Raw genomic sequence first — 24,245 nt, forward strand, 5'->3', positions numbered from 1 at the left:
TACCGAGATATCGGATCGCTGCCTTCACTGGTGTTCGCGACCGCGTGGTCTGAGGCCCTCGGCGCGCACTGTCGACCAACGCTCTATGCACAGCACGTCCATGTCGTCTCTACCTTGCACTTCTTCTGAGGCAGACTCTCATGATGGTCGTTGCGCCGCTACTCGGCAGGATACCGAGGGTTTGATATCGGCCATAAACTGATTCCTGCCGACGGATCAACGCGGTGCTGCCACATGCTGGCTTTGGATTGGCCAAAAAGCTGTCGAATGGCCGTTACTATATTAAAATACGATGGTGTGCCAATTGCATACAAATCCAAGGTGGGAGCTCGGGTCTTTATAAAAATATGGCGTCGGGATTAAAAATACTTGCTCGCCCAACGTGCACATTTGCTGGGTCCCCACCTTGGAGCAAGTAGCATGCGCTTTGGCCTGTACGCGTCCACGAGCTTGCTCGCCGGCGCGGGTCTCGTCGCCTACACGTACCACACGCGCCAGCAGTTCTACCCGACCGTCATCTACCTCGTGACCTCCAAGGTCAGCGTCATGGTGCTCTGCAACGTGGCCTTTGTGCTCACGATTCTCTTCGGCCGCGTCTTCAAGCGCATCTTTCTTGGCACGCTGCGCGACGCCGAGCTCGAGGTACGCCTACCATGCATGACGTCATTGGGCTAAGCGCCTGCGCAGATGCTCTATGACCACGCCCGCTTCGCGATCGCCGAAACGTGCTTTACGCTCTCGGTGTTTCGCGAAGAGATGACACTCAAGGTGCTCGCGCTCTTTACGCTGCTCCTCTTCATCAAGACGTTCCACTGGCTTTGTCAATGGCGCGGCGAGCATGTGCGTGCATTCCTCGTCGCCACGACGCTCATACCCGTGGCTGTAGATTGAGCAGTCGGAGGTGGTTTCGCGCTCGACGCACGTTCGCTTGGTCATGCTCATGTCACTCCTCGCCGCCGTCGACATGTCGTTCGTCGTCCTCTCGGCTGTCAAGGTGCTCGAGCGCGGGCCGTCTGTCTTGGTCCTCTTTGGCTTTGAGGTACACCCCTATGGTCCAGCACGCGTCACATGACCGAGCTGTGTAGTTTCTCGTGCTCTTTATTTCGCTTGTCGCCGTATTTATGCGCTACGTGCTGCATCTCATTGATGCGCGCGTGGATGGCACGTGGGCCAACAAGTTTACCTATGTGTTCTACCTCGAACTCATCACGGAAATCGTCAAGCTCATCGTCTACCTGGTACACGACTCGCTTCGCCAATGCTTGCGTGTCAACCTCTCTTAGATCTTCTTCATGATCATCTTTACATACTACGGCATGCCGCTCCATCTCTTGCGCGACCTGTGGATGTCAATTCGCGTACGTCGACGTCTCGCTTCCTGCACCCGCGCTCACCTTGTCGTGCGTAGAACCTCCAGCGTCGCATCATCACCTACTTCCGCTACCGCCGCATCACGGCCAACATGAACGAGCGGTACGCCGTGGAATACTTGTGCCATTGTGGAATATCGCATTTTGGTAGGTTTCCGAGCCCGACTGAAGACGAGCTCAACGACACGGACCGCATTTGTATCATTTGCCGCGAAGAAATGACGCCGGAGACGTGCAAGAAGCTCCCTTGCTCGCACATCTTCCACCTCAACTGCCTTCGCATGTGGCTCCAGCGGCAACAAGTAGGCAGCTGCAAGATTATCCAGCGGCTAAGATGATGTGGCTAGACCTGCCCGACGTGCCGTGCCAATATCCCGACCGACCGTCAGCCAGACGTGGTCCCAGACGACGCTGCCAACCCGCCGGCTGTGCCACCGCCAGCGGAGCGGCCCCAGCCACCTGTGCCCGAGGCAAACCATGTTCCACCGCCCCCGGTTGCACCCCAACATGCTCCTCCGGTTGCACCTCATCATGCTCCCCCACGACCTCTCCACCGGCCGGCGCCGTATCAGCCGCCAGTCGAAGCGCCGCGCGCGGCACCGGAGCGAACGAATGCTGTGCCTCCGCCTGTCAACGTCGGGGGCCCCGTGCCCGTCGCAGGTGGTACGTCGTTTCCGCCGCATTTTGCGACGCCGCCACCGCCGATTTCGGGCGGTGTCGCCCCGCCGCCGGCCCTGCACGGGATCATGGACCCCGCGCAGCTGCATTACATGCAGTCGCTGCACTACGGGCTTCAGTTGGACCCAATGTACCTGCAGTACCAGCTCGATATGCTCCAGGCGCAGCTTCACGTCCTGCGTGCGACGTCAGTAGCATTGCAAACGGGATCGCTCAGCACCGCTGGCTTTGCAATGCCTCCGAATGCTGCCTATGCACCAACGCCTTTCTCTGCGCCGACGCCGCCACCGGCGCCGACCTCGGCGCCCGTTGCAGCACCGGCGCCCGTGACCATGCCAGTCTCGCTTCCTACAGTATCGCCCGTCGATGTCCCTGCGCCGGTGGCACCGGTTGCCGAGACAATGACGCCGACCCAACCATCGACACGGATGGAGCCGGCGCCGGCCGTGACGACGCCCCTGCCTACGACACCTGTGGAGCCAGCTGCCGAGCCGAAGGAGCCGACGGTGGCCGCGCCGTTGTCGGAGGAAGAGGCCGAGCGCCTACGCCGTCGGGACGAACTCCGAAGGATATATGCCAAGCGCTACGCCGACTCGTCGGAAAGCGCCACCAAGGACGAGAACGAGGCCGAGTAGGCATCGCAACCCCTCTCGTTGTGCAGTAATACAATACTCGCTGCGTCTGTTGAACCTTAATGATGGCGTGGACGTGACAGACTCAACAACGCTGCAGGATCCGCCTCTGAGAGCAGCAGCCAACTCGAGTCAAACTCTAGAAGATACCAGCAAGGGTATATAAGAGATGCATCTCTTATATACCCTTGATACCAGTCAATACTGGCGAACGGGTGCTTAGTGATCTTAGTCGAGGTGCGCTGATGTTGCGTGGTGCCAATTTATGTATGTTTGCTTGGCATAAATCTGTTAGCATTTGCGATGGTATGCATTGTGTTCACAGGACTGATTACAGGGGAATACGTTGATTTCAAATTTAGTTTAGTTTTCGATTGAAATGTCATAGTTCTCGACCCTTGGAGTAGGTAAAAAAACCTAACCCACGAGCCGCTTGATATTATTCTTGGCGACAAGTAGCACTGGCGCACCAACGGATGTGTCATGGCGACCAGAGACTCTAGAAAATGTAGCCGGTGGATATACAATTGATATGGATGAATAAATGGTCCCCTCAACAAAAAAAGGTTATCTTCAATGAAGTTCAGCTAGAGCTAATAACTGTGTAATCAATGGGGACCAGAAACGTGAAGTATACACTCGAGTTGCTCAGGATGGTACTTGTTCACAACATGGTTGGTTCAGTGTCTAACATGTGTATAATAAAGTGTATAATCGTCCTCGCAACGGCGTTGATATATAAACATGCAACTAAGCTGATTTCGTTTGGATATGTCGAAATGCTGATTCGTACCGCCCGGTTCCACAGAACGTGGCTAGGTCGGTAAGTGCCCAGCGATCCTAGCTTCCCAAAGAGACTTCGCGTCGGGCTGATGGACCCAACATCCACAGAGGGAGCCTACTATATGCCAAGTATAAAATGGAAGACTCAGATCGATATGGAAGAATTGACTGAGGGGCAAAATTTGGCAACTTTCAATCTACGTGCAGCAAGTGCAATTTCGAAATGCTCACTGCACCGCGCAACTCGGTTATCCGGATACGCCACGACTCTCTCGTCGCTGGCCACTCGTTCGTTGAGGCGAGTATCCGGATAACGGCCATCGGTGCCGCTGCTGATTGGCTAACACACTATTTTATGGATTTCCGCGCGCCTCGTCGGCAACAATCGGTGCGCGCATGCACGGCGTTTCTGCGGCGTCTGCGGCTAAAGAATACGCTACGACAATACATATACTTATGTCGTAGCGATTACGAATCCTGCGGGGGGTCAAAAATGGTTGACAAAGAGGTGACTGCACTCTTGGCCAACGACAACAGTGGACGGGTCCGTGAGGCCGGCCGTCCTCCCAGTCTTCTCTTAAGGAGCTGTATTGGATGGGTGCTTTGCGGCAGAGGTAATCGTCGAGGAGTAGCTTGCAGGAGATGCATCGAGTACTGGAGCCAAATAAGAATAAGAATGTTTCTTGGCGGTGCACACTTGAAAAGTAGTACATTCGCTCGGAGCGATAGGGCGCGACGCCGAACGCAGCCGCAGTGCAAAGCGATATGGGGCCATTCTTGAAGTTCCATGCTAGTCCAGGCCACTGCGTTCAGACAGCTCGTTCAACAACGCGCTTGGTGGTAGCGCAGCGTAGTACTTCGAACTTCTGCACAAAGGCAGATCGGACGGGATGAGATCATCGATGATGGGCACAAGCGAAGGGCAGGGGCTGATCTCGTCGTGTCTGTGATGTCTTGTAAGTACTATCAGCACCTGCATTCCCAAGCCTTCGATGCGCTGTATTTACTATGGCGTCGAAAGGTATGGCAACAGAAGAGGAGGAACATGTTATAAACTATCTTTTCAATTATGTCTGCAAAACTCACGTGTCGACATCAACTAAGCATATAAGAACGCTCACAAAAACTTGCCAGCAAACGGGCACTTGCTGCTGCTGCTCGACACTGGGGACGGTGCACTGAGTGTGGATTGGCGCTCCGAGAAGGCGGGGCTCGTCATATCAAACGGGCACGAAAAAAGGTCTTCGTGACTCGCTGCGCTGGCCTTCGAGTGGCTCGAGAGCGACTGGCGCCCGTCCAGCATCGTGCTGCGCCCTGTCATCGACGACGAGAGCCGCTGGCGCGCGGAGGTTTCTTCGGGTCGCTTGAGAAGCTTCTGGCGGTGCAGCGCATCCAGAAAAGCGTCGGCTTTGTAGAAGGTCTCCATACCGCAGATGCGGTTCGACGCGTCGAGGTCGAGGATTGTGAACCCAAAGAGCTCGACCATCGGCGATTTGGTCGATGACTGCTTTGGGTACCCCCAATGGCGCCACGAGAACGAGACGCGCGGCAGTTTGGAGAAGACTTCGAGCACCTCCCAGGCAAACCCGTCTGGAAAGGCCGATCCAAAAGTCATGGACGCTCGGTCCCGCGTGCTGCGCTTGGCGTCGTACAGCGCCTTGGCCGTCGGCGCGGCTGCAAGGAACGTATCGTACTTGCCGTTGCGGACCAGGTCGTCGGCAGCGACGGGGCTCGCGCCGTTCACGGTGCACTGGAAGAGCTTGGGGTGCATTGTCGTCATTTGTTGGGCGTTCGTCTTGTGGCACACCTCCATCTCCCACGTCTTGATGAGGTTCTGCACCATCCACTCAAGCGAGCCCGGCTTGTGGTTGTACGTTTTGCCTTGCAGGAAGAGAAGGTTCACGAGCGTGTAGTCCGGCTTGCCCACGCGCCACTCGACGCTCGGGTCGTCGAGCGTGCTGCGCATCGGGACATGGTCGCCCAGCGTCGCTTGAAGCTTGGTGATCTCGGCACGGGCGGCGTCCAGCGCCGTCGCCGATGTTGTAAGCGGAATGACGTTGGTGGGCACGTAGAGGTAGACCTCGGGTTCCATCGACGGCGTCGGTGGTGGTGACTCGAAGACGCGCTGTGGTACGACTTTCGGGGTCTTGGGCCCAGCCACGCCCGTAAAGGCCATCGTCCACTTGTCAAAGTCGCGCTCGCATGTGGCGGCCACCGTGAGCTGCGTCCCCGTGGGCGAGGCCACGACGAAGCCCATCTCGTGCTTGGCGCTCTTCTCGACGACAGCGACCTGGATCCGGTGTTTGTGCGGTTGTCCTTCGAAGCGCGCCGTCGCAAACGCCAAGAGCTCGCCTTTTGTCAAGACAAAGTAGTAGGCCTTCCAGCTCCGAAAGAAGCCGCCCTTGAGTCGTAGCCAGCCGCACGTAAAGACGGGCGCCGCCGGCATGTGCGACTGGTGCTTGCGCGACGCGCCACTGGCATCGGTCGTCCCGCTGGCACTACTCCTGAGCGTGGACATGGTGGCGAATTCAAAAGTGGCATCCAACTGCATGTCAAGCAAGCAAGCTACTGCGCCGGCAAAGATTTGATTTTCGAAGTTCGAAGCATCCCGTTCTCATCCCAACGTGCGATCTTCTTGCACCTCAAAGGTTGCGCCGACCCGTGCACGAGAAGCCTGTGCCGGAACCCACGCTTGACGTGTCCATGACTTCGGAGATCGACGGACGAGCGACACCAAGCAACGAGATCGCTGTCCGCCTCGGCGGTAACGGGGCGCGATCCGGTCGCCGTGGAGACCACGTTGACAACACCAAGCAAGGATAGTGGGACGAGGCGCTTTGATCGTACTACTCTACGTGCGGCGGCTGCTTCAAGCGCCCAGCCCCTTGTTTGTCGGTCCGGGAAAGGTTGCTCGCTCGTGGCCAAAAGTGCCAAAAATTGCGCTACTGGGAGCAGGTAGGGTTCCTGCGACGTGTACTGGAGCCTGCAGCGACTGCCCTCATGCAGCAACTGGTGGTCTCCGAAGTTGGTTGATTGCTACGAATTTCGAACGAGAAATGAGAATGCAACCTCGGGCCATCCTATTGCAGTCCTCTCGCGGGGGCGCTCGCAGTCTGCAGCCAGTATGTAGCTGCGAGCTACTTCCTGCACCGGTCGAGCTTCCATCGAACGTGTCGTCTTGCGCCATGCATACGAAGGCTGTGGTCGTCACCGCCCAGAGTGGCGTCTCAGGGCGCGAGTTACACTGCGGCACGTCGATCTTTCCACGACAGAGCCGCAATCGCAACGTCGAATGCAGCGCGGCCATTCTACTTGCCGAGCTCGTGCATGCACTTGCACGTGGCATGAATACATGTATGTGGGCCCAAGGCGGGTACCGGTATGGCTGGCACTACAGCGGCGCGACTTCGTGCGTCGACGCGTGATGATGGGTGCTTCTTCCCTCGTTCCACATACCCTTCCACATATCTTCCTGGTGTCGTAGTAGGTGCACCCTGGTCGCAAAGATCCAACTCTGCTCTGCAGTTATCGACATGCATCGAGGAGCGCCATGTATCCCGACACTCAACCCGACCAAAATATGATCCTCCCATCGGATGCGAGGAGCGGTTCGGTTACCGGTTAGCCGAACGGTTGGAAGAAATCCAGTGACGGTACGGCTGTCTGCGCGTTCGTGCTTGTACTTGGTTGTTGTATGCCAGGAAGGGGCGCGCATCTGGGCGCCCGGATACGCGTATCCGGATTGAAGATATTGAAGATGGGCCTGTCATTTCTGAACCCCAAAATGTTCAAGCGCTGCTTCGCGACTGTGACCAAGAAGAAGCTCGGCGTCGAGCAGCTCGCGGCCCGCGGTGGCCTCAGCGGCAAGCGCGTGCTTGTCCGCGCCGACCTCAACGTGCCCCTGAGCAAGACCGACGTGACCAAGATCACGGACGACACGCGGATCCGCGAAGCCTTGCCGACGCTGCGGTACCTGCTTGCGAACGATGCCAAGGTCGTTTTGTGCAGCCACATGGGTCGCCCGAAGGGCAAGGTCAACGAAACCATGCGCCTCGCACCCGTTGCGCGCCGCCTCTCGGAGCTCCTCGGCCAGCCCGTCTTGACGACGCTCGAGTGCATTGGCGCCGAGGTCGACGCGTCCAAGGCAGGCTTGAAGAGCGGCGACGTCCTCTTGCTCGAGAACCTTCGCTTCCATGCCGAAGAAGAAAAGAACGATGCGGGCTTTGCCCAAGCGCTCGCCAAGGACATTGACGTCTTTGTGAACGACGCCTTTGGCACGGCCCACCGCGCGCACGCGTCGACGGAAGGTGTCACCCACTACATTTCGACGTCGGTCGCCGGCAAGCTTCTCGAGAAGGAGCTCAAGTACCTCTCGGAAGCCGTCGACGCGCCGAAGCGGCCTCTTGCGGCCATCATTGGTGGCGCCAAAGTCTCGACTAAGATCCCGGTCCTCGAGGCGCTGATTGAAAAGTGCGACAAGATCTTTCTCGGTGGCGGCATGATCTTCACCTTCTACAAGGCCCAGGTGCGTCCTGTAGCGTTATGTGACGTGAAACTAAGCGACGAGAAACGTGTAGGGTCTCTCGGTCGGTCAATCGATCGTCGAAGAAGACAAAATCGCGCTCGCCAAGGAGCTCATGGACAAAGTTCGGATGAGTCACTGTATCTTGATCTCACGATGACGTACAGGCGAAGGCAAAGGGTGTCCAGTTCATTTTGCCGACAGACGTTATCGTTGGCGACAAGTTTGAAGCCGACGCGGCGAGCAAGGTTGTCAACGTCGACGCAATCCCGAGCGAATGGCTCGGTCTCGGTGCGTTCTTCTTGTCTCGCACACCGTTCTCACTGCTATTTTATACAGATATTGGCCCGAAGAGCCAAGAGCTGTTTGCCAAGGAGCTCGCCGACTGCGCAACCATTGTCTGGAACGGCCCCATGGGCGTCTTTGAGTTTGAAAAGTTCGCCTCGGGCACCAACAGCGTTGCCAAGGTCCTCGCGGCGTGCACGAAGAAGGGCGCGACAACGATCATCGGTGGCGGGGACTCGGTCGCTGCTGTCGAGCAGTGTGGCCTCGCCGGCGAGATGAGCCACATCTCGACGGGTGGCGGTGCCAGCCTCGAGCTTCTCGAGGGCAAGGTCCTTCCGGGTGTCGCAGCGCTCAACGACGCCTAAGTGAAATGCACTTTTGCCGCTTCTTGTCGTCCTAAACGCGTTGCTAGATCCGACTAATACACACATTACGTACAGAGATGATCAGTATGCATTGGTGACATTGCAAGTTACAAAGGTTTGATGATTGTGGGTCTACACTATGGCCGCGAGAAGAACTACGAGGAAGCAAATCGCACTCATAGCACTTATGCGACGGCCTTGAGACGGCGTGGGCGCGATGTACTGAGCGTCCGAGCTGTTGGTGCTGTTCGAGGAGCTGTTGCCGGCTCGTGAACCGTTGATAGCAGTGGCAGTCGGGGTCGACGGCGTGGCTACCGATATAATACTCGTGGGTTCTGGAGCGCCGCCATTGCCAAACACGGAGAGGTAGCTGTCGAATGTGAGACTTTCCCACGTCAGCTGTGCTCGCGTCTGGGTCGAAATGAGGCGTGGCGTCGTTTTGATCGAGCATTCGGGCGACATGAGCGCGTACATCGCTGTCATCTGGTTGTAGGCCACAGCGCAGTTGTTGCTCGCATGGAACCGGAGAAATTGACCCTCCGTAAAGCTGGCCGTCGGACTCGCAATCACTGCAACGTCAACGTGGAGGCTGGCCGCGCACTCGGCGAAGGCACTCCCTCTGAAAATCGGATTGAGCGCAAGCGAAATTTGACTGATGTAGCACTCGGGCATGGCCATCGACGACGTGGCGAGGCTGATGAAAAGCAAGCTCTGCAACAAATTGAGACCCATGACTGTATCTTCAAATTCAAAAATGCATTGAGTGTCGAAGTTTGTGACGGACCCGAGATTTTAGGAATTTGCGCTGGTGTCGGGTGCAGAGATAGTGCCTTCGGCAGCGCTGTGAGAATTCCCGTGTCGGTACATACACCACGTAGTAATCGACCGTTGGAAAAGCTACCGGCACGGTGCGAATGTGTTTCTTTTTGGCTGGATATAGATGCTAGGCCACGATGCATGGCACAGGAGGATGCCACGTCATTCTTTCATTGTGCATATTCTTTCATATACGATTTCACAGGTTAAATACGTACATGGAATGTACGTGATGTACGCTTTCGTACGTTCATGTACATTTCACCAAGATCGCGAGGGCCAAAGCTCCATTTGCCGCGCTGGACGAAGAAGACCTGCTGATGAACTCCACCCGTGAGACCCACGAAGACAATCATGATGAAGAAGGGAGGAAGCTCATGTGCTGCCTCCAGGGAAGACGACGCGAGCGCGCAAGACGGAGACGTCGAAGGGAACGAAGCGGAAGAAGGGGCCAAGCCATCCGGCAGACGACGATGCGAGCGGTTCCTCGGACGACGATGTCGACCCCAACAACGAGCTCGAGCACGAGACCCAAGGCGAAAATGGCCTGGACGAAGAGCCCCGTGAGGTCTTCATGGCCCTCTTCATCGAGAAGGGGAAGCTCGGTGTCGCAGTCTACGATGCCATGTCTACGAAGCTCAAGACCGCGCAGATACCGATCACGAACTCGGACCTTTCCCTCGTACGTCACGTGCCTAGCATAGCAAGGACGTTCACGGGAGAAGTAGACGCTCGAAATGCTCAAGACGCAGATGGAGCCACGAGCGATCGTCGTCTCCCACCGCAACTTTGCCAAATTCGACATAGACTTTCTCAAGTCGGACGAGTACACGGAGGTGTGCCACCGCAAAGTACGACGTCGCTATACAACTCGAGGGCTCACACGTGCGATTTGTTCTTTCTCTACTTTTGCGCTTCATCACAGCCCTCGGGTACACTCACCTTCATAACTCCAACGTGTTCTACTGGGCATGCATAGACTTTGGATACGCCAAGGCTTGCAAATCCATTGCCAACTTGCGTATCGGCACGGACTGGGAGCACTACGGCCGTGATTTGAGCGAGACGACTGAGCACGACCTCTTTCATTGTGATTGGAAAGCGCTTACGACTATGACGGCTAGACGGGAAGTGTTCAAGTACCTCGGCAGCTTCTTTGACTTCGACTCGCTCGAGATGATTCGGGCCGTCGGAGGTAATGCTCTACTTTCCCTGGAATGCTTCGATGAGCTCATTCATTTGATCGATTTGTAGCGCTCTTGATTTTTCTTTCGGCCGAAAACGTTTGTCTTTGGAGCCCATGGACGCGATTTTTATGGTTTTGATGTAGATTGTCAACCAGCTCGAGACGACAACGACCATCTCGATTCTTGCGGTTGAGAAAGCGTCGCTGGATGGCGTGATGTTGATCGATGCCATCGCTCTGAAGTCGCTCCAAATCTTCAACGAGGTACCCTCATGTAGGATTCGGAATAGACTATGCTAACGGGCTCATGCATAGGAATACCACCCATCGCAGCTCCGTGTATGTGAGCTGGTGCACCCTCTCCAAGTTTCAATGTGAACTGCAATTTAGGCATGGGAAAAGTCCAAGGAAGGCTTCAGGTATCATGGAGGACTCTAGACCTTGGCGTGACGCTATCTCAATAGCATTTTCTCGCTCCTTGACCACACGATGACCAAGTGCGGCAAAGCCATGCTACGGCAATGGATGCTCAAACCGCTAACCGACATTGACGCGATCGAAGCCCGCCAAGATGCCATCCAGTTCTTCTTGGCATCAAGTCGCAATGACCTCGTCAACTCTCTCGTACGTCAAAACGATAGGATCCGTTCTCGGTGCTCATAGCGTCGGAACGATGCACGTAGCTCGTCAAGCTCAAGGCTTTTAAAGACGTTGCGCGCAGCCTTCTTCACATGAAGCAAATGCGCTCGTCGGTGCAGGACTGGACTGTGTTCTACCAGTCCCTCAACAACTTTCTTGGCATGCGGTAAGTGTATTGATAAGATCACCAGGTAGCCGAGCGCTCGCTCGTAGGAAAGAAGTGACAAAGCTGCCCCGCGATATTCTCGACTCTATTCGCCTTCTTGAGCGTATCGCAAGCTTGGAGTCGTTGGAGCAAGTGTCCAACATGCTCGGCAACGTCATCGACTTTGAAGCAAGCAAGGACGAAGCCTACTGCGTCATCCGCGAGGGAATCTCCGAGGAGCTTGACCAAGCTCGGGAAAAGTTTGGCGAGATTGACAATGTCCAACTAGTCCCTAACGTTTCCTTGGGTATAACCCTCCTTGTTGTAGGTGCTTCTCGACATGTCCAATGTGCTGGCCAATGCGTACCCCGAAATGCGTGGGATCGCCGTTCAGTACATCCCTCGCATCGGCTACGCCATTTGCTGCCCGCAGAGTTGCCAAGTCCCGCGAAGCTTTGAGTTTCAGTTTGAAGACGGGCTCCAGCGCTTTTACAAGGTAAATCATCGGACGATTGTCGATACTAGTATAGCGCAACATGTTTTCTAGGACGTGCGCTGCTGCAAGCTCGACGAAAGCTATGGGGATATACATGGCCAAATTTTGGATCTCCAGCAAGGTACAACTCCATTACGCAATCTGCTACACCACGTTTTATCTAAATACCTCGACTTCACAACACCAGGCTTGCTTCTGGAGCTTTACGACGAGCTCATGGAGCACGAAGTCACGTTTTACGGTACAGCATGGTGTCTTGAAACACGAGTGATTCACGTTGAGCGATAGACATGATCGACGTGGCTTCGGAGCTAGACTGCTTCCTCTCTTTGGCCCGAGCTGCGCGCGAGTTCAATTTTACTCGGTGAGAAAATCTCTGCATTGGCATAGGATTGACACATGAGACTAGGCCGGTCATGTGCGAAGACATCACGTTCGTCGCCAAGACCGCGCGGCATCCGCTGCAAGAGCTCACGGTCGAGTCATACATCCCCAACGACGTCTCGCTCGACACCGCAACGGGCTTGATCCACGTTCTTACGGGTGAAAACGGGTCTGGTACGTTCTTCAATACTTCGTGAGTTATGTATGCTCAAGACTGTACGGCAGGCAAATCTGTCTACTTGAAGATGGTTGGTGTGCTCCAGTACATGGCCCAACTTGGATCCTTCATCCCCGTGTCGGAAGGTACTCAATAGTTTTGAGAAGCGCAAAATGCATCGTAGTCCAGCTCGCATCGGCATCGTGACCAAGCTCTTCACGCGTATTCAGAGGTACGAGATACCTCATGTTGCGCCAGTGGTGTGACGACCGTGCTTTTGATGCCAGCTTCGAGACTGTGTTGCTGTCGCACAGCTCTTTTACGATTGACTGCAACCAAGTGCGTGCTCTAGTATCAGCCGTGGTTGTGAGTTTTCGTTTCCAAAGATTGCAACGATGCTCCGCCATTGCGACGAGCGCAGTCTACTGCTCATTGACGAATTCGGCAAAGGTATTTTGTATTGATTCAAGCGCCGAAAGTGCCTCACAGAACCAGGCACGTCTGCGATTGATGGAGTTTGCCTTCTGGTCTACCAAATCGCATACATGCAGCGCGCAACGAACATCGTGTAGGCGGCAGTGCTCAAGGACCTCAAAGACACCGTCCTGCGCCACGGGGGCCCGAAAATTCTCATGACGACACACTTTTTGGTACATCATTTACAACATGGTATCAGCTTTACTCACACGTCCCACATAGGAAATCTTTCAGGAGCCATACTTGCGCGACCACTTGGAGTTTCGCGAAGTGCACCAAATTGAGTGCAAGGACCAGGCTCGTATCATCGAGGAGACGTCCACAATCGCTTGTTTCGTCATGTCGTCCGTGCCGATCAACGTGGCGTCAAAGGGCAACGTGCCAACCGCGGCCCTCTTCGAAGTAGTTCCGGGCATTGCGACCTCGAGCAACGCGTTTCGCTGTGCGACGGTCGCAGGTATCGACAAGAAGCTCTCGAGCATCTGAGATTCCATGGTGCAACAGGAGTCAACGAGCGCGTACTGACACGCGCCCATGATATTCTCGACTGTCGCCGGTCCAAGACGCCAATTGCGCCGTTGGCAGACACCAACAACCGCGATGAAGCGTTCGAAGTCTTGACGATGCTGTTTGTCAACGAATCCAACTGGCTCAATGCGTCAAGTTCGTCGCTCCACGCGCTTCTCGACCAAGCCCGCTCCATCTCACTCGACTAAAACACGCAGTGTATGCATTCAAATATAAGGATTCACGCGTCGAGCAACGTAAAGTCCAAGATGCCTTCCGTGTCAAATAGGCCGTTGCACGAGTCGTCGAGGTAGATTTCTTCGGGCGTCGGCGGCGTCGATCGCCACATGCTCTCGGGGTCTACACGCTTTGGCGATCCAAGCTCGAGAAATGCGTGGTCACAATACCGGGGAGTGTGTCGAGGGTTGTGTCAAAGGACGCTTCCAGAGCCAAGAGCTCGGCCGCTTTCTTCTGCGCTGCCTCTTTGGCGGCTTCGTCTTTCCACGCCTGCACTTGCGCGTCGAGCTGGTCGTGGAGTCCCTTCATGTAGTACACGTCGTCGTTTGTCGAGACACCACCGTGGGCGAGCTCAATGTCCTATACCATTGCATAGCTCAAGTGCGTAAACAATGCATTGTACGTCGTCGGCGGACACGCGCGCGGGTGAGGCGCCATCGACAGCTGGTGCTGTACTCGCCTTGCGCGGCGCTGAGGCGTCGACCGGCGTCTGGAAGCGCTGGCCTTTGCCCGCAGCTTCAAAGAGCGTGCTGCCCAGATCGGTAGCAAAGCTGTTGGATATGTCACCCAGTGCACGCCTACAAACCTAGCTACAGCGCGGGTACACGGCTCGTCGTACCGCTTGGCCTTGGCGTCCTTCTTCACCTTCGGCGGGCCAGGCAAGGAGCCTTGGGCGTCCATCGACTGCTTCAGCGAGAGTCCTAGCATACATCATCTTGGGCATCTGGCGCATGTATAGCACTGGACCTTCAAAGACGAGCTTTCGGCGGACCGTCGGCGAGTTCTCCTTGGCATGACCAGCTTCCTGCACGAGCTCCATCGCGGCAATGCAGCGTCCGGATACTATCCGGACAACGGCTTCTCTGCATTACAGCATCAAGTGTGGGAGGTTGTATGATGCGTCGATTGTTGCCTGCCATCAGCATCGCGTCATCGTGTGCCTGCTGCCACCAGCCAATTCGATTGCTTCTGCGTGTCGCGTTTGGCGCAGTGTATTCGTTTATACAGGTATTGCGTACGATTGGCCAATAGTTCGAGATGGGCAGCGTTGATTGGCGCGTTGGTCGCTGATAACGCGATACGATTGGTCCGCATCTGGATTTGCCACAAGAGGCGCGACGCGGTCTATTTTATTATCTTGCGGCTTGTATCGAGTGGTGGTTTGACGTCAGTCGCCGATTTGCTCATCATCGCCATGCTGCTCGTGCTATTCGTCGGCGCAGTCCTCTCGGTCGAGAGCTTCCGCGACCTCCTCGAGCAGTCCTTCGCCTTCCTCTCGGTGCTCTTCCATGACCACCTCGCCTGCGTGCTCAGCACCGTTGGCTGCATCGCGCTGCTGCTCAAGCTTCTCATGCCATCGGCGTCGACGGACGACTCGAAGAAGCAGGGCGCGTATGGCTCGATCGTGATCCACAAGGAGAGCAAGATCGCCCAGCTCTCGCACCCGTGGGAGGTGCTCTCGGCCGTCAAGATGCTCGTGCATACCAAGGTCGGCGGCGGTAAGCAACTCCCGGCCAACCTCGATACGGACACGGCGTGGTGCTTTAAGATGGTCAAGAAGGTCAGCCGCAGCTTCGCCATGGTCATCGTCGCGCTCCCGGACGAGCTTCGTCTCTCGATCTGCGTGTTTTACCTGGCGCTCCGCGCGCTTGACACGGTCGAAGACGACATGAAGCGCATCGACAACAAGACCAAGATTGAGATGCTCCAGAAGTTTTACTTGCGCCTCTCGGAGCTCGACCTCTCGATTCACGGTATTGGCGAGGGCGACGAAGCCACGGTTTTGGAGCAGGCGGGCCACATGAACCGCGCGCTCGCGTCGCTGCCCAAGTCGCACCAAGACGTCATTATTGACATTACGCGCAAGATGGGCGCCGGCATGGCCGAGTTTGTCGAGGTCGATATGGGCCAGGGCACGGTCAAGACAGCCGACTACGACAAGTACTGCTACTACGTGGCGGGTCTTGTTGGCGAAGGTCTCTCGCGCCTCTTTTCGGCGAGCGGTCTCGAGCACCCGTCCGTGGGCGAGAAGACGGAGCTCTCGATCTCGATGGGCCAGTTCCTCCAGAAGGTCAACATCATCCGCGACTACCTCGAGGATTTCGTCGAAGGCCGCACGTTCTGGCCGCAGGAGATCTGGAAGAAGCACATGGGCAACCTCGGCGACATGCGCGACGAGGCCAAGCGCGACGCGAGCCTCAACTGCCTCAACGAGATGGTCTTTGACGCGCTTCGCCACATCCCGGACTGCATGACGTACCTTGCGGCCATTCGCAACCCGGACGTCTTCTTCTTCTGCGCCATGCCCCAGGTGATGGCGGTCGCGACTCTCGCGCAGCTCTACAACAACCCCAAGGTCTTTACGGGCGTCGTCAAGATCCGCAAGGGTACGGCGTGCTTCCTCATGGAGCACGCGACCTCGATGCCCAAGGTCCGCGGTATGTTCTCCGAGTACGTCCACGACATTCAGGCCAAGGGCGTCTCGGCCGAGCGCACGCCGACGCTGCATGCGGCCATTGACGCCATCCACGCCGACGCGCTGGAAGCGCCTAACATGGGCAGCATCGTCTTCCTCGCCTTCTCGAGCCTCGTGGCCGCGATCCTCTTCCTTGTGAGCACGCGCGGCTTTGTGCTGCCGCCGCTCACGGACGCGATCGGCGTCGGCGCGCTCGCGACCATGTTTGGCAGCGTCGCCGTCTTGCTTGCGTTTGGCTTTACGCCGTTTGCGACGCCGACCAAGAAGACCAAGACCGACTAAGTTCGGCGATGCGTTGTAGGTCCAAATAAAAATCGCCAAAAATTCAGCTGCATGTCGTAGACTGTAGTGTTGCTATGGCGCCCTTGCCACGTCGCTTCGGTTGCTGCAGTAAATGGCGCTCGTCTCGATCACTACTGTGCTCTCGCATGTGCTGTTGCGCGCAAAGTTGTCTTCAAAGAAGAGCAGCGCCGCGTTGGTCACCTAGGGTTGGGGTTCGCACCGCCGACGACGAAGGACGCAGTACCTTGAAGTGGCTCGTGAGAGCGAAAAACTCGCGGCACTTGTCATCGCTCTACTCGACCGCATGGAATGTATACGCTGTCGATACTTGATGCGACGACGGTACCTCGGGGAACAAGGATGCGAGGTCATGATTCAGCAGCTCCATGAGGGCGGTCGCGGTGTGCGTTTGCAGCAGCCGTTGCTACGCAGGTCCGGTGGCAAGAGCCCTTTGTGGAATGGGAGCGTCGTACCCGTGCTGTCGCGAGGATCGCGAGGGCGACGCGATACCAGCTTTTCCAGCCCTTTGCGAAAAACCCGTCAAAGAACGAGAGCACGAGCGCTGGGTGGAGCGTCTTGAAGTTGGCAAAGAGCGAGAGCACCCATCTAGATACGATGAGCGCCGTGGTGCGTCACCGGACGTACCCGGAGGCGTATGTGTTGGGGTGGATGCCGTGCAGCGAAAGGTGCTGATGGACGTCCGGAAGGTGAAAGTGCACGAGCTCGTCCAGCTACTCGGACAATCAAGGGGCAGTCGTAACGTAGATTCGTACTTGGTAAAATTTGAGGTTGAGGAGCGGGAGCCCCGGGGCACAGACGCCGCCGAGGTCGTACTTGTCCATGAGCGCCACGAGGAGCCGGAACGCGTGGTGGCACTCCCAATTGGATCCGTAGAGCAAAATCGCCGCAATGTAGTCCATGCCCTATCCACGAACGAGCGCGTCGCCTTGTTGTAGTCGATAGTTAGTCGGTGTACTTGGCAGTAGCCGATCGTGGGCTGGAAGACCACGTACGCGGTGAGGACGCGTCGCAGCGCATGCTTCCACGTCACAATGTCCTTCCACGTCTTGCCTTTCCGGAGCGCGTAGGTGACGAGCGGCCCATACGTGTCGGCGGTCTGCGGGCCAAACGTCCGGTCGACGTCCATTTCGATTTGCTGTAAATCCTGAGCCATCTTGGCGGCGTGGTCAAAGAGTAGCAGCGTTGCGCCGGGCTGCGCCTGGAGCTCCGCAAAGTACTCGGCACGCGCCTCGACGTCCTCGAAGGCGGCGTAGATGCCTGGCGTGCGCCGAAGGACTTGGCTCCACCAGCCCGACATGCGCGAGCCAGAACAGAGGATCTCGATGCTCCACTTCCACTACACGCAGCATACGTTTCGCCGCTCACGTTGAGTGAATCGTACCTCTTGCCACAGGCTCTGGGGCAGCTCCGGGCGCTACACAAGCTTGAGCCATCGACGAGACCTATCTATCGATGGCCGCACCTGGCAGACGTCGCAGACGCGGCATTTGGTGTCGCCGAGGCCGGGCAGGCGGGCGCGGCCGCGGGAGCAGTTGCTGCAAACGAGGGCGCCACAGTTCTACGCGCATACGTGAGGCGGTGTGTCGCAATCGGCGAGGTCTCTACTCGGCAGTGGTGCTTGCGGCGAAAGGTCGAGAAGCCGACATGGCACACCATGCAGTCGTCGGCCGCGCGGTCCGGCACCCAGGGCACGCCCGTGGCCAGGACGGCGTCGGGGCTTGCGTGCAGGTTCTTGTAGCTCACGGTCGTGTTGATGCTGTTGACGCTGCCAGCGCTCGCGATGCTAAAGTTGCGCACACGAGCATCGCCCGTCTCGGGCCCCGTGATCTTCCTCGCGATCATGTTTTGTCTGGCGGCAGTATCCGGATACTTGGCCGAGCGGTCCGGTTGCGTGTTTTTTGTGCCAGATCCTGTGCTCGCTTTAAAACTAACGTTATCTGACAGCGTAGTCTTTGCCAGGCGGAAGGAGCATGGATTCGACGATACTTCGCAAGCCGCCCTCCTCTCCGGCACCAACCTTTGCGACGCTGTATGTAGCTGTCCAGGCCGTTCGAGGCAGGAGTGCCCCCGACAGTCGACCGCGACACTGCCTCAACAGAAGGCATGGCGGGGTGCTAGCAAAGTCAAAACCTCTACGGCGGAAGGAAGACTCAAGACGTGGCTTTGCAAGCGCCCCGTCATGAGGGTCGCTGCAAAGGCTTGGCCGCATCGAGTAGATTTTGCTCGCAAAGCATGTAACCCAATCCAATTGGCTCGAATGTATCAAGCTTTTCACCAATCAAACGCGAGTATTTAAAAAAGATCGAAAGACGATGCAGTCGGTACTTGACCGCGATCGTCCGGTGAGCCGCGCGCTCAAAACGTCGGTCGCGTGCCGAGTTGCATGGGCGTCTGAAGTTGCCCGCGGGCGAGATGGTCCGGATTTAGCGTTTCAAACGTTGAGTTTTGTTTTGCTGGCGCTTCCCTTTCCGCCGAGATGCGTCAGCGTCGTTCCAGAGATGCGAACACAATACCCTTGTTTCCGAGATGAAGCTTGCATGCAAGAGCGCCAAGTTCATTTCCACTTTGGCCGACAACTACCGACAGCATCATGGTCTCGGTGAAGTTGTCACTGTCTTTGATGGGGTTTCTAGCCACCCTGGCTGCTGGTCAAGCCACTGGAGCGCCCATGTCAATGACAACGACGACAGCTTCCGTGTCCCCGTGCACTCAGACGCCGCAGCCAACGACTCCCGTGCCCTCATGCACTCAGACGCCAGCACCGACGAGTCCGGCCCCAACATCAGTGACGCCAGCTCCGACCACGAGCACCCCATCTCCTACGACCCCCAAGCCAAGTACACCGGTGCCGACAAGCCCAACACCCACCTCGGTGACGTCAACATCGACGCCGACCACGAGCACCCCAGCACCTACTACTCCCAAGCCAAGCACGCCAGCGCCAACGACAGGTTCAACTCCGACCACCTCAACGCCACCGAGTCCGTTGCCTTCCAGCCCGACGATTAGCCCGACGGTATCGCCCAAGCCGACAACTGCGACTCCGACTACGAGTCCACCAGCTCCTGTTCCGGCAACCACAACACCGTTTCCGTCCACCGCGACACCGCAGCCAACGACAAGGCCCTTGACCCCACAGCCATCAGCGAGCCCAGTGACGCCGCAGCCGATCCCATCAACACGCAGCCCCGTGCCTCCTACTACGACACCGTCCTCAAGCCCGTCAACGGCGCCAGGTGGAATCTGCCCTGGATTCCCAGTGCCACCTGCCTCTTGCGAGGGCGCGAACTGGTTCTCAGTGTACATAGCTGGGGACACGTTTTGCGGACAAGGGACCAACCCTTGCGACAAAAATATCGACAACTGCCCTGGTCCCCAAGACGGTTTACCGTACGGCTCCATGTGTGTCCAGGCGCCTGACCTCACGTACGCCTGCATGCCACGCGTATCTTGCCCGTCTTTGGGACCAACTTCGGCACCGAAGCCGACGCAAGAAGACGGAAACTTTACGACGCAGCCCATCCCGGTCCCGACAGAACCAACGAACGCTCCCGTAAGCTGCAGCTTTTCTGTGAGCATTCCGACGTACGAAGAGTGTGCAAACGACAAGTTGCTGGCGCAAGGCTGGCTCCCGACCAGTGTCGTGGGCAGCAGCACATTCTGCGCGCAAATCTCGCCTCCCAACAAGCCGCGCTGGTGCTCGGGCAACGCTTCGGGTGTGTGCCCCTCGCCTCAGCCCGGCCTTCCGTTTGGCTCAATCTGTCGCGTCCTCAACGAGACTCTTGCCGGTACACCGAACGCTGTCTATGGTTGTGTGCTGTCGCCAAGTTGCGACGCGTTCGAGGCCGAATCAGGGACGTTCCCGCCTATCACGCTGGCGCCGAGCCCAACCACCTCGGTGGCTCCCGTGCCATCGCCGAGTGCGTCAACCAGCTCGCCGATTCCGACGACGCCGAGTCCCGTGCCGGTGCCGACGACGGGTGCTCCGGTGACGACTGCACCAGTGCCACCCACGAGTGCGCCCGTGCCAACGAGTGGCCCCACGTCAGCCCCAGTGCCCCCGTCTCCGACCACACCGACCCCGGCGACGTTGACGCCTGCGCCAACCACGGTCACTCCAGCTCCAACCACGGTGACGCCGTCGCCCACCACGATGACACCATCGCCGACAACTGCGACGCCTCAACCAACGACGGTGACGCCTCAACCGACGACTGTGACGCCAGCTCCTACAACAGTGACGCCACAGCCGACCACAGCGACGCCTCAACCAACGACAGTGACGCCTCAACCAACGACGGTGACGCCCGTGCCCACCACAGTGACACCGCAGCCGACGACGGTGACACCGCAGCCGACCACTGTGACGCCCGTGCCGACGACACTGACGCCTCAACCGACGACACTGACGCCTCAACCGACGACAGTGACACCTGTGCCAACCACTGTGACTCCACGACCCACTACGGTGACGCCCGTACCGACTACAGTGACTCCCGTGCCGACAACCGTAACTCCTCAACCCTCTACGACGACTCCTGCCCCAACGACAGCCACACCGGGGCCGACGACGGTGACGCCTCAGCCAACGACTGTGACGCCCGTGCCCACCACAGTGACGCCGAACCCGACAACGGTGACACCTGTGCCAACCACTGTGACTCCACGACCGTCTACGGCGACACCGGCGCCGACTACACTGACGCCTCAGCCAACGACGGTGACACCTGCGCCCACCACGGTGACTCCACGACCCACTACGGTGACGCCCTTGCCGACTACAGTGACTCCCGTGCCGACAACCGTAACTCCTCAACCCACTACGGCGACTCCTGCCCCAACGATAGCCACGCCGGTGCCACCGTACCCAACGCAGCCTCCGAATCCTTACCCCACGCGTGCCCCCGACTACCCAACGCGGGCTCCGTAGTCTGTACATATGTATTACTCCCTGCGACGGCGACACCGACTACGCTACATTGTTGCCTCCTTTTCTGCATGACTGTACCTGCGCTGCATAGCTGTTTAATTAAATAATGCTCATTGTTGCTTGATATCTCACACACTTTGGGCTCCTGAGACCCGCTGTTATGTTTTCCTTGTCGAGCGCCCATTCCCACCTCACATTCCCTGGCCCACAAACCCAGCAACAAAGCAAGCCTGTCCACCCACCCAGGTGCTGGCAGGTTTGTCCGCCATGCCTCGATTAACTGCTTATAGGACTCAATCTCGGAGCATAATAGAGGTGTATTGAAAACTAACAAGCGACAACATTACTTGCTCAAGTACGCCTGAAGCTGCGGCAGCGCACGCGTGCGGTCGACGATGGCCTGGAGCTTGGGGTACGCGGCAAGCGAGACGGTGACGCTGTCGTTGGCGAGCGTGTTCAAGAAAAAGTCCAAGAGGTATACGTCCGCAAACGTGATCTGCGCGCCCGTAAAGTACGGACCCGCCACGCGTGCTTCGAGCTGCTGCAGCATGCGCGGGAAGACCTCGCTGTTGATGGCCTCAAACTTGGTCGCGCGCAGCGTCTCGTCCTTGGTCTTGAAGACGGCGTCGACGACGACGTTGACGAGCTCGAGGATCGCGTCGACGACCGCGTCGGCCTCGAGCGCCATGAGCGCGTCGGCGGGGTAGAGACCCGCGAGCTTGGCGGCGTAGCGCGCAATGGCAAGCGACTGCGCGTACGTGACCTTGTCGTTGACACGAAGCGTGGGCACTTGGCCGAACGGCAGGTCGAGCGAGCCCTTCTTCTCAAAGTACTCGGGGAACGAGAGGCGAATGTCGTCAAAGGCCACGTGGCCGTACGCGAGCACGAGGCGAATGAGTTCGGCGCGGCCAGGGATGGCAAAGTACGTCAATTGAAGCTGCGGCGCGACCATGATGAATGAGATAATGAGCGATCGGCCCCAAAGTGCTACTAGTACCGCTGAACTCGGTGGACCATGCTGGCGCGCGTCGGACTTCGGCGCTGCGTGGCAGGCCGAATGGCTCCACCAATAGGAACCGATGCCACCAATCATCTGCGAGCGATTTGTCACAGATACCGTGCGCGTTGCCACGTCACTGAAGTCGATGCATCTCATGCCTGAGCGGTATTAGTAAATAATTGGAGCCGCTATAACCCCGCGCAACATGAACACGCGAGTCGCAAGGCTGTAGTTTTACTGGATAATTTACTAGCCAGGAACTCGCTCGCCTCGTAAACACAAATTCTATTATAGTCAAATTCACTGCATATTTGAACTGAGCGCTCTGACGTGAGCTTTGTGACGTGGCAACGCGCACGGTATCTGTGACAAATCGCTCGCAGATGATTGGTGGCATCGGTTCCTATTGGTGGAGCCATTCGACCTGCCACGCAGCGCCGAAGTCCGACGCGCGCCAGCATGGTCCACCGAGTTCAGCGGTACTAGTAGCACTTTGGGGCCGATCGCTCATTATCTCATTCACCATGGTCGCGCCGCAGCTTCAATTGACGTACTTTGCCATCCCTGGCCGCGCCGAACTCATTCGCCTCGTGCTCGCGTACGGCCACGTGGCCTTTGACGACATTCGCCTCTCGTTCCCCGAGTACTTTGAGAAGAAGGGCTCGCTCGACCTGCCGTTCGGCCAAGTGCCCACGCTTCGTGTCAACGACAAGGTCACGTACGCGCAGTCGCTTGCCATTGCGCGCTACGCCGCCAAGCTCGCGGGTCTCTACCCCGCCGACGCGCTCATGGCGCTCGAGGCCGACGCGGTCGTCGACGCGATCCTCGAGCTCGTCAACGTCGTCGTCGACGCCGTCTTCAAGACCAAGGACGAGACGCTGCGCGCGACCAAGTTTGAGGCCATCAACAGCGATATCTTCCCGCGCATGTTGCAGCAGCTCGAAGCACGCGTGGCGGGTCCGTACTTTACGGGCGCGCAGATCACGTTTGCGGACGTATACCTCTTGGACTTTTTCTTGAACACGCTCGCCAACGACAGCGTCACCGTCTCGCTTGCCGCGTACCCCAAGCTCCAGGCCATCGTCGACCGCACGCGTGCGCTGCCGCAACTCCAGGCGTACTTGAGCAAGTAATTGTAATTGTTCATGTATTTTTTACCGTCGCTCATGGATGGACATCAAATGGGCTCAAAATGGATCGTCTGCTTCCCGCCCGACACGCACATAGATCTTAGTCCATAAGCTCGAGGTCTATTGTAAGCAAGGAGGCATGAGATTTGAGTGCCAAATTGCTCACGGCCAACCACTCGTTGCTGACGAGTTCCAAACCTGCAAATATGCGGGCGCTACGGTGCGATCCACATGCGTGTGGACGTCCTATGATGGCTTCCGTCGTGCAGCGCAAAAAACACACCGAGGGCATCTGTCAAAAAGCGCAGACTGTTGAGTGGCGTCGTGGCGGTCGCGGAAGTCAGGCTCGGAACTGAGATCTAGAGCATTGAGACTAGCACCATGGACATACAACAAAGCGTGGAATATGGAATGACCGTTGACAGAGGACTAGGAACCACTGCCGGCAGCATGTCCTGCATTTGCCACCGACAGCCCTATCTGGACCACACTCAGACTTCATGAACTAGGCAAATGTCTCCTCGAACCCTACAAGCTCTCCAATTATTCATACGTGCGTTCGCAGGACATGGTTGATCCAACTGCTAACATGTCAAACACTACTCCAGCCTTCAAAAATGACGTTATTGGAGTGTTTTACTGGGTTTCATCTCGCCATTTTCCAAGATCCGACTGTCTTGGAGCACTGTCACAGTGTCGTCAAGGCTGCCCAAGAGATTGCTGAGGG

At 57.3% G+C, this 24,245-nt stretch overlaps 11 protein-coding genes across 12 annotated transcripts; 6 read left to right on the plus strand and 5 right to left on the minus strand.

The window, feature by feature from the left end:
• The first annotated feature begins 384 nt into the window (after positions 1 to 384).
• On the plus strand, positions 385 to 2,763 carry SDRG_01870 (hypothetical protein). The gene is made up of 8 exons (XM_008607423.1): positions 385 to 642; positions 688 to 840; positions 887 to 1,039; positions 1,086 to 1,238; positions 1,284 to 1,358; positions 1,409 to 1,473; positions 1,522 to 1,672; positions 1,718 to 2,763. The coding sequence occupies exons 1-8, from the start codon at positions 421 to 423 to the stop codon at positions 2,681 to 2,683; spliced, it is 1,938 nt and encodes a 645-aa protein (XP_008605645.1). The 5' UTR covers positions 385 to 420; the 3' UTR covers positions 2,684 to 2,763.
• A 1,722-nt stretch (positions 2,764 to 4,485) lies between these two features.
• SDRG_01871 (hypothetical protein) lies at positions 4,486 to 6,000 on the minus strand. Its single transcript, XM_008607424.1, has one exon. It carries the CDS (start codon positions 5,979 to 5,981, stop codon positions 4,581 to 4,583), a length of 1,401 nt encoding a protein of 466 aa, XP_008605646.1. The 5' UTR covers positions 5,982 to 6,000; the 3' UTR covers positions 4,486 to 4,580.
• Positions 6,001 to 7,151: 1,151 nt separating this feature from the next.
• Positions 7,152 to 8,766, plus strand: SDRG_01872 (phosphoglycerate kinase). Its single transcript, XM_008607425.1, has 4 exons — positions 7,152 to 7,988; positions 8,041 to 8,109; positions 8,153 to 8,276; positions 8,325 to 8,766. The coding sequence occupies exons 1-4, from the start codon at positions 7,158 to 7,160 to the stop codon at positions 8,633 to 8,635; spliced, it is 1,335 nt and encodes a 444-aa protein (XP_008605647.1). The 5' UTR covers positions 7,152 to 7,157; the 3' UTR covers positions 8,636 to 8,766.
• SDRG_01873 (hypothetical protein) lies at positions 8,729 to 9,375 on the minus strand. The gene is made up of 2 exons (XM_008607426.1): positions 8,962 to 9,375; positions 8,729 to 8,901 (listed from the first exon to the last, which is right to left on the minus strand). The coding sequence occupies exons 1-2, from the start codon at positions 9,365 to 9,367 to the stop codon at positions 8,768 to 8,770; spliced, it is 540 nt and encodes a 179-aa protein (XP_008605648.1). The 5' UTR covers positions 9,368 to 9,375; the 3' UTR covers positions 8,729 to 8,767.
• Positions 9,376 to 9,748: 373 nt separating this feature from the next.
• SDRG_01874 lies at positions 9,749 to 13,706 on the plus strand. 2 transcript variants are annotated; one of them, XM_008607428.1, is made up of 26 exons: positions 9,749 to 9,784; positions 9,844 to 10,133; positions 10,180 to 10,302; positions 10,377 to 10,383; positions 10,431 to 10,524; positions 10,576 to 10,646; positions 10,706 to 10,734; positions 10,782 to 10,901; positions 10,953 to 10,976; positions 11,028 to 11,056; positions 11,102 to 11,261; positions 11,321 to 11,442; positions 11,490 to 11,700; positions 11,750 to 11,917; positions 11,969 to 12,038; positions 12,105 to 12,158; positions 12,206 to 12,281; positions 12,327 to 12,475; positions 12,527 to 12,604; positions 12,648 to 12,690; positions 12,746 to 12,797; positions 12,845 to 12,908; positions 12,954 to 12,985; positions 13,031 to 13,108; positions 13,158 to 13,392; positions 13,440 to 13,651. In XM_008607428.1, exons 1-26 carry the CDS (start codon positions 9,772 to 9,774, stop codon positions 13,649 to 13,651), a joined length of 2,604 nt encoding a protein of 867 aa, XP_008605650.1. In that variant the 5' UTR covers positions 9,749 to 9,771. The 2 variants fall into 2 exon arrangements, with proteins under 2 accessions (XP_008605650.1, XP_008605649.1); XM_008607427.1 differs by having other exon boundaries at positions 10,431 to 10,646; positions 13,440 to 13,706.
• Positions 13,684 to 14,499, minus strand: SDRG_01875 (hypothetical protein; the record flags this gene model as incomplete). Its single annotated transcript, XM_008607429.1, has 5 exons — positions 13,684 to 13,802; positions 13,850 to 14,039; positions 14,083 to 14,257; positions 14,299 to 14,380; positions 14,427 to 14,499. 5 exons carry the CDS (start codon positions 14,497 to 14,499, stop codon positions 13,684 to 13,686), a joined length of 639 nt encoding a protein of 212 aa, XP_008605651.1.
• A 375-nt stretch (positions 14,500 to 14,874) lies between these two features.
• Positions 14,875 to 16,437, plus strand: SDRG_01876 (hypothetical protein; the record flags this gene model as incomplete). The annotated part of the gene is made up of 1 exon (XM_008607430.1): positions 14,875 to 16,437. The coding sequence occupies one exon, from the start codon at positions 14,875 to 14,877 to the stop codon at positions 16,435 to 16,437; it is 1,563 nt and encodes a 520-aa protein (XP_008605652.1).
• A 72-nt stretch (positions 16,438 to 16,509) lies between these two features.
• Positions 16,510 to 18,300, minus strand: SDRG_01877 (hypothetical protein; the record flags this gene model as incomplete). Its single annotated transcript, XM_008607431.1, has 10 exons — positions 16,510 to 16,638; positions 16,682 to 16,729; positions 16,784 to 16,861; positions 16,911 to 17,043; positions 17,083 to 17,168; positions 17,211 to 17,360; positions 17,414 to 17,794; positions 17,840 to 17,872; positions 17,921 to 18,016; positions 18,064 to 18,300. The coding sequence occupies 10 exons, from the start codon at positions 18,298 to 18,300 to the stop codon at positions 16,510 to 16,512; spliced, it is 1,371 nt and encodes a 456-aa protein (XP_008605653.1).
• A 900-nt stretch (positions 18,301 to 19,200) lies between these two features.
• Positions 19,201 to 21,388, plus strand: SDRG_01878 (hypothetical protein; the record flags this gene model as incomplete). The annotated part of the gene is made up of 3 exons (XM_008607432.1): positions 19,201 to 19,439; positions 20,313 to 21,262; positions 21,306 to 21,388. The coding sequence occupies 3 exons, from the start codon at positions 19,201 to 19,203 to the stop codon at positions 21,386 to 21,388; spliced, it is 1,272 nt and encodes a 423-aa protein (XP_008605654.1).
• A 297-nt stretch (positions 21,389 to 21,685) lies between these two features.
• On the minus strand, positions 21,686 to 22,444 carry SDRG_01879 (hypothetical protein). The gene has a single exon (XM_008607433.1). It carries the CDS (start codon positions 22,338 to 22,340, stop codon positions 21,732 to 21,734), a length of 609 nt encoding a protein of 202 aa, XP_008605655.1. The 5' UTR covers positions 22,341 to 22,444; the 3' UTR covers positions 21,686 to 21,731.
• A 415-nt stretch (positions 22,445 to 22,859) lies between these two features.
• On the plus strand, positions 22,860 to 23,600 carry SDRG_01880 (hypothetical protein). The gene has a single exon (XM_008607434.1). It carries the CDS (start codon positions 22,913 to 22,915, stop codon positions 23,519 to 23,521), a length of 609 nt encoding a protein of 202 aa, XP_008605656.1. The 5' UTR covers positions 22,860 to 22,912; the 3' UTR covers positions 23,522 to 23,600.
• The last annotated feature ends 645 nt before the right edge of the window (positions 23,601 to 24,245 follow it).

This window comes from Saprolegnia diclina, assembly GCF_000281045.1.
Source record: "Saprolegnia diclina VS20 unplaced genomic scaffold supercont1.4, whole genome shotgun sequence".
Taxonomy (NCBI): Eukaryota; Oomycota; class Saprolegniomycetes; order Saprolegniales; family Saprolegniaceae; genus Saprolegnia; species Saprolegnia diclina.

Excerpts from the sequence above, each read along its gene's own strand:
- SDRG_01880 (XM_008607434.1), top strand. The coding sequence starts at position 22,913 with ATGGTCGCGCCGCAGCTTCAATTGACGTACTTTGCCATCCCTGGCCGC.
- SDRG_01874 (XM_008607427.1), top strand. Across the intron at positions 10,647-10,705 it reads GATGATTCGGGCCGTCGGAG|CGCTCTTGATTTTTCTTTCG; the intron begins GTAATGCTCTAC and ends ATCGATTTGTAG. Across the intron at positions 12,605-12,647 it reads CTTCATCCCCGTGTCGGAAG|CTCGCATCGGCATCGTGACC; the intron begins GTACTCAATAGT and ends ATCGTAGTCCAG.
- SDRG_01873 (XM_008607426.1), bottom strand. The coding sequence starts at position 9,367 with ATGGGTCTCAATTTGTTGCAGAGCTTGCTTTTCATCAGCCTCGCCACG. Across the intron at positions 8,902-8,961 it reads CGGCGCTCCAGAACCCACGA|CCGGCAACAGCTCCTCGAAC; the intron begins GTATTATATCGG and ends ACGGTTCACGAG.
- SDRG_01871 (XM_008607424.1), bottom strand. The coding sequence starts at position 5,981 with ATGTCCACGCTCAGGAGTAGTGCCAGCGGGACGACCGATGCCAGTGGC.
- SDRG_01879 (XM_008607433.1), bottom strand. The coding sequence starts at position 22,340 with ATGGTCGCGCCGCAGCTTCAATTGACGTACTTTGCCATCCCTGGCCGC.
- SDRG_01870 (XM_008607423.1), top strand. The coding sequence starts at position 421 with ATGCGCTTTGGCCTGTACGCGTCCACGAGCTTGCTCGCCGGCGCGGGT. Across the intron at positions 1,040-1,085 it reads TGGTCCTCTTTGGCTTTGAG|TTTCTCGTGCTCTTTATTTC; the intron begins GTACACCCCTAT and ends CGAGCTGTGTAG. Across the intron at positions 1,673-1,717 it reads TGTGGCTCCAGCGGCAACAA|ACCTGCCCGACGTGCCGTGC; the intron begins GTAGGCAGCTGC and ends TGATGTGGCTAG.
- SDRG_01872 (XM_008607425.1), top strand. The coding sequence starts at position 7,158 with ATGCCAGGAAGGGGCGCGCATCTGGGCGCCCGGATACGCGTATCCGGA. Across the intron at positions 8,110-8,152 it reads CCAAGGAGCTCATGGACAAA|GCGAAGGCAAAGGGTGTCCA; the intron begins GTTCGGATGAGT and ends GATGACGTACAG. Across the intron at positions 8,277-8,324 it reads GAGCGAATGGCTCGGTCTCG|ATATTGGCCCGAAGAGCCAA; the intron begins GTGCGTTCTTCT and ends TATTTTATACAG.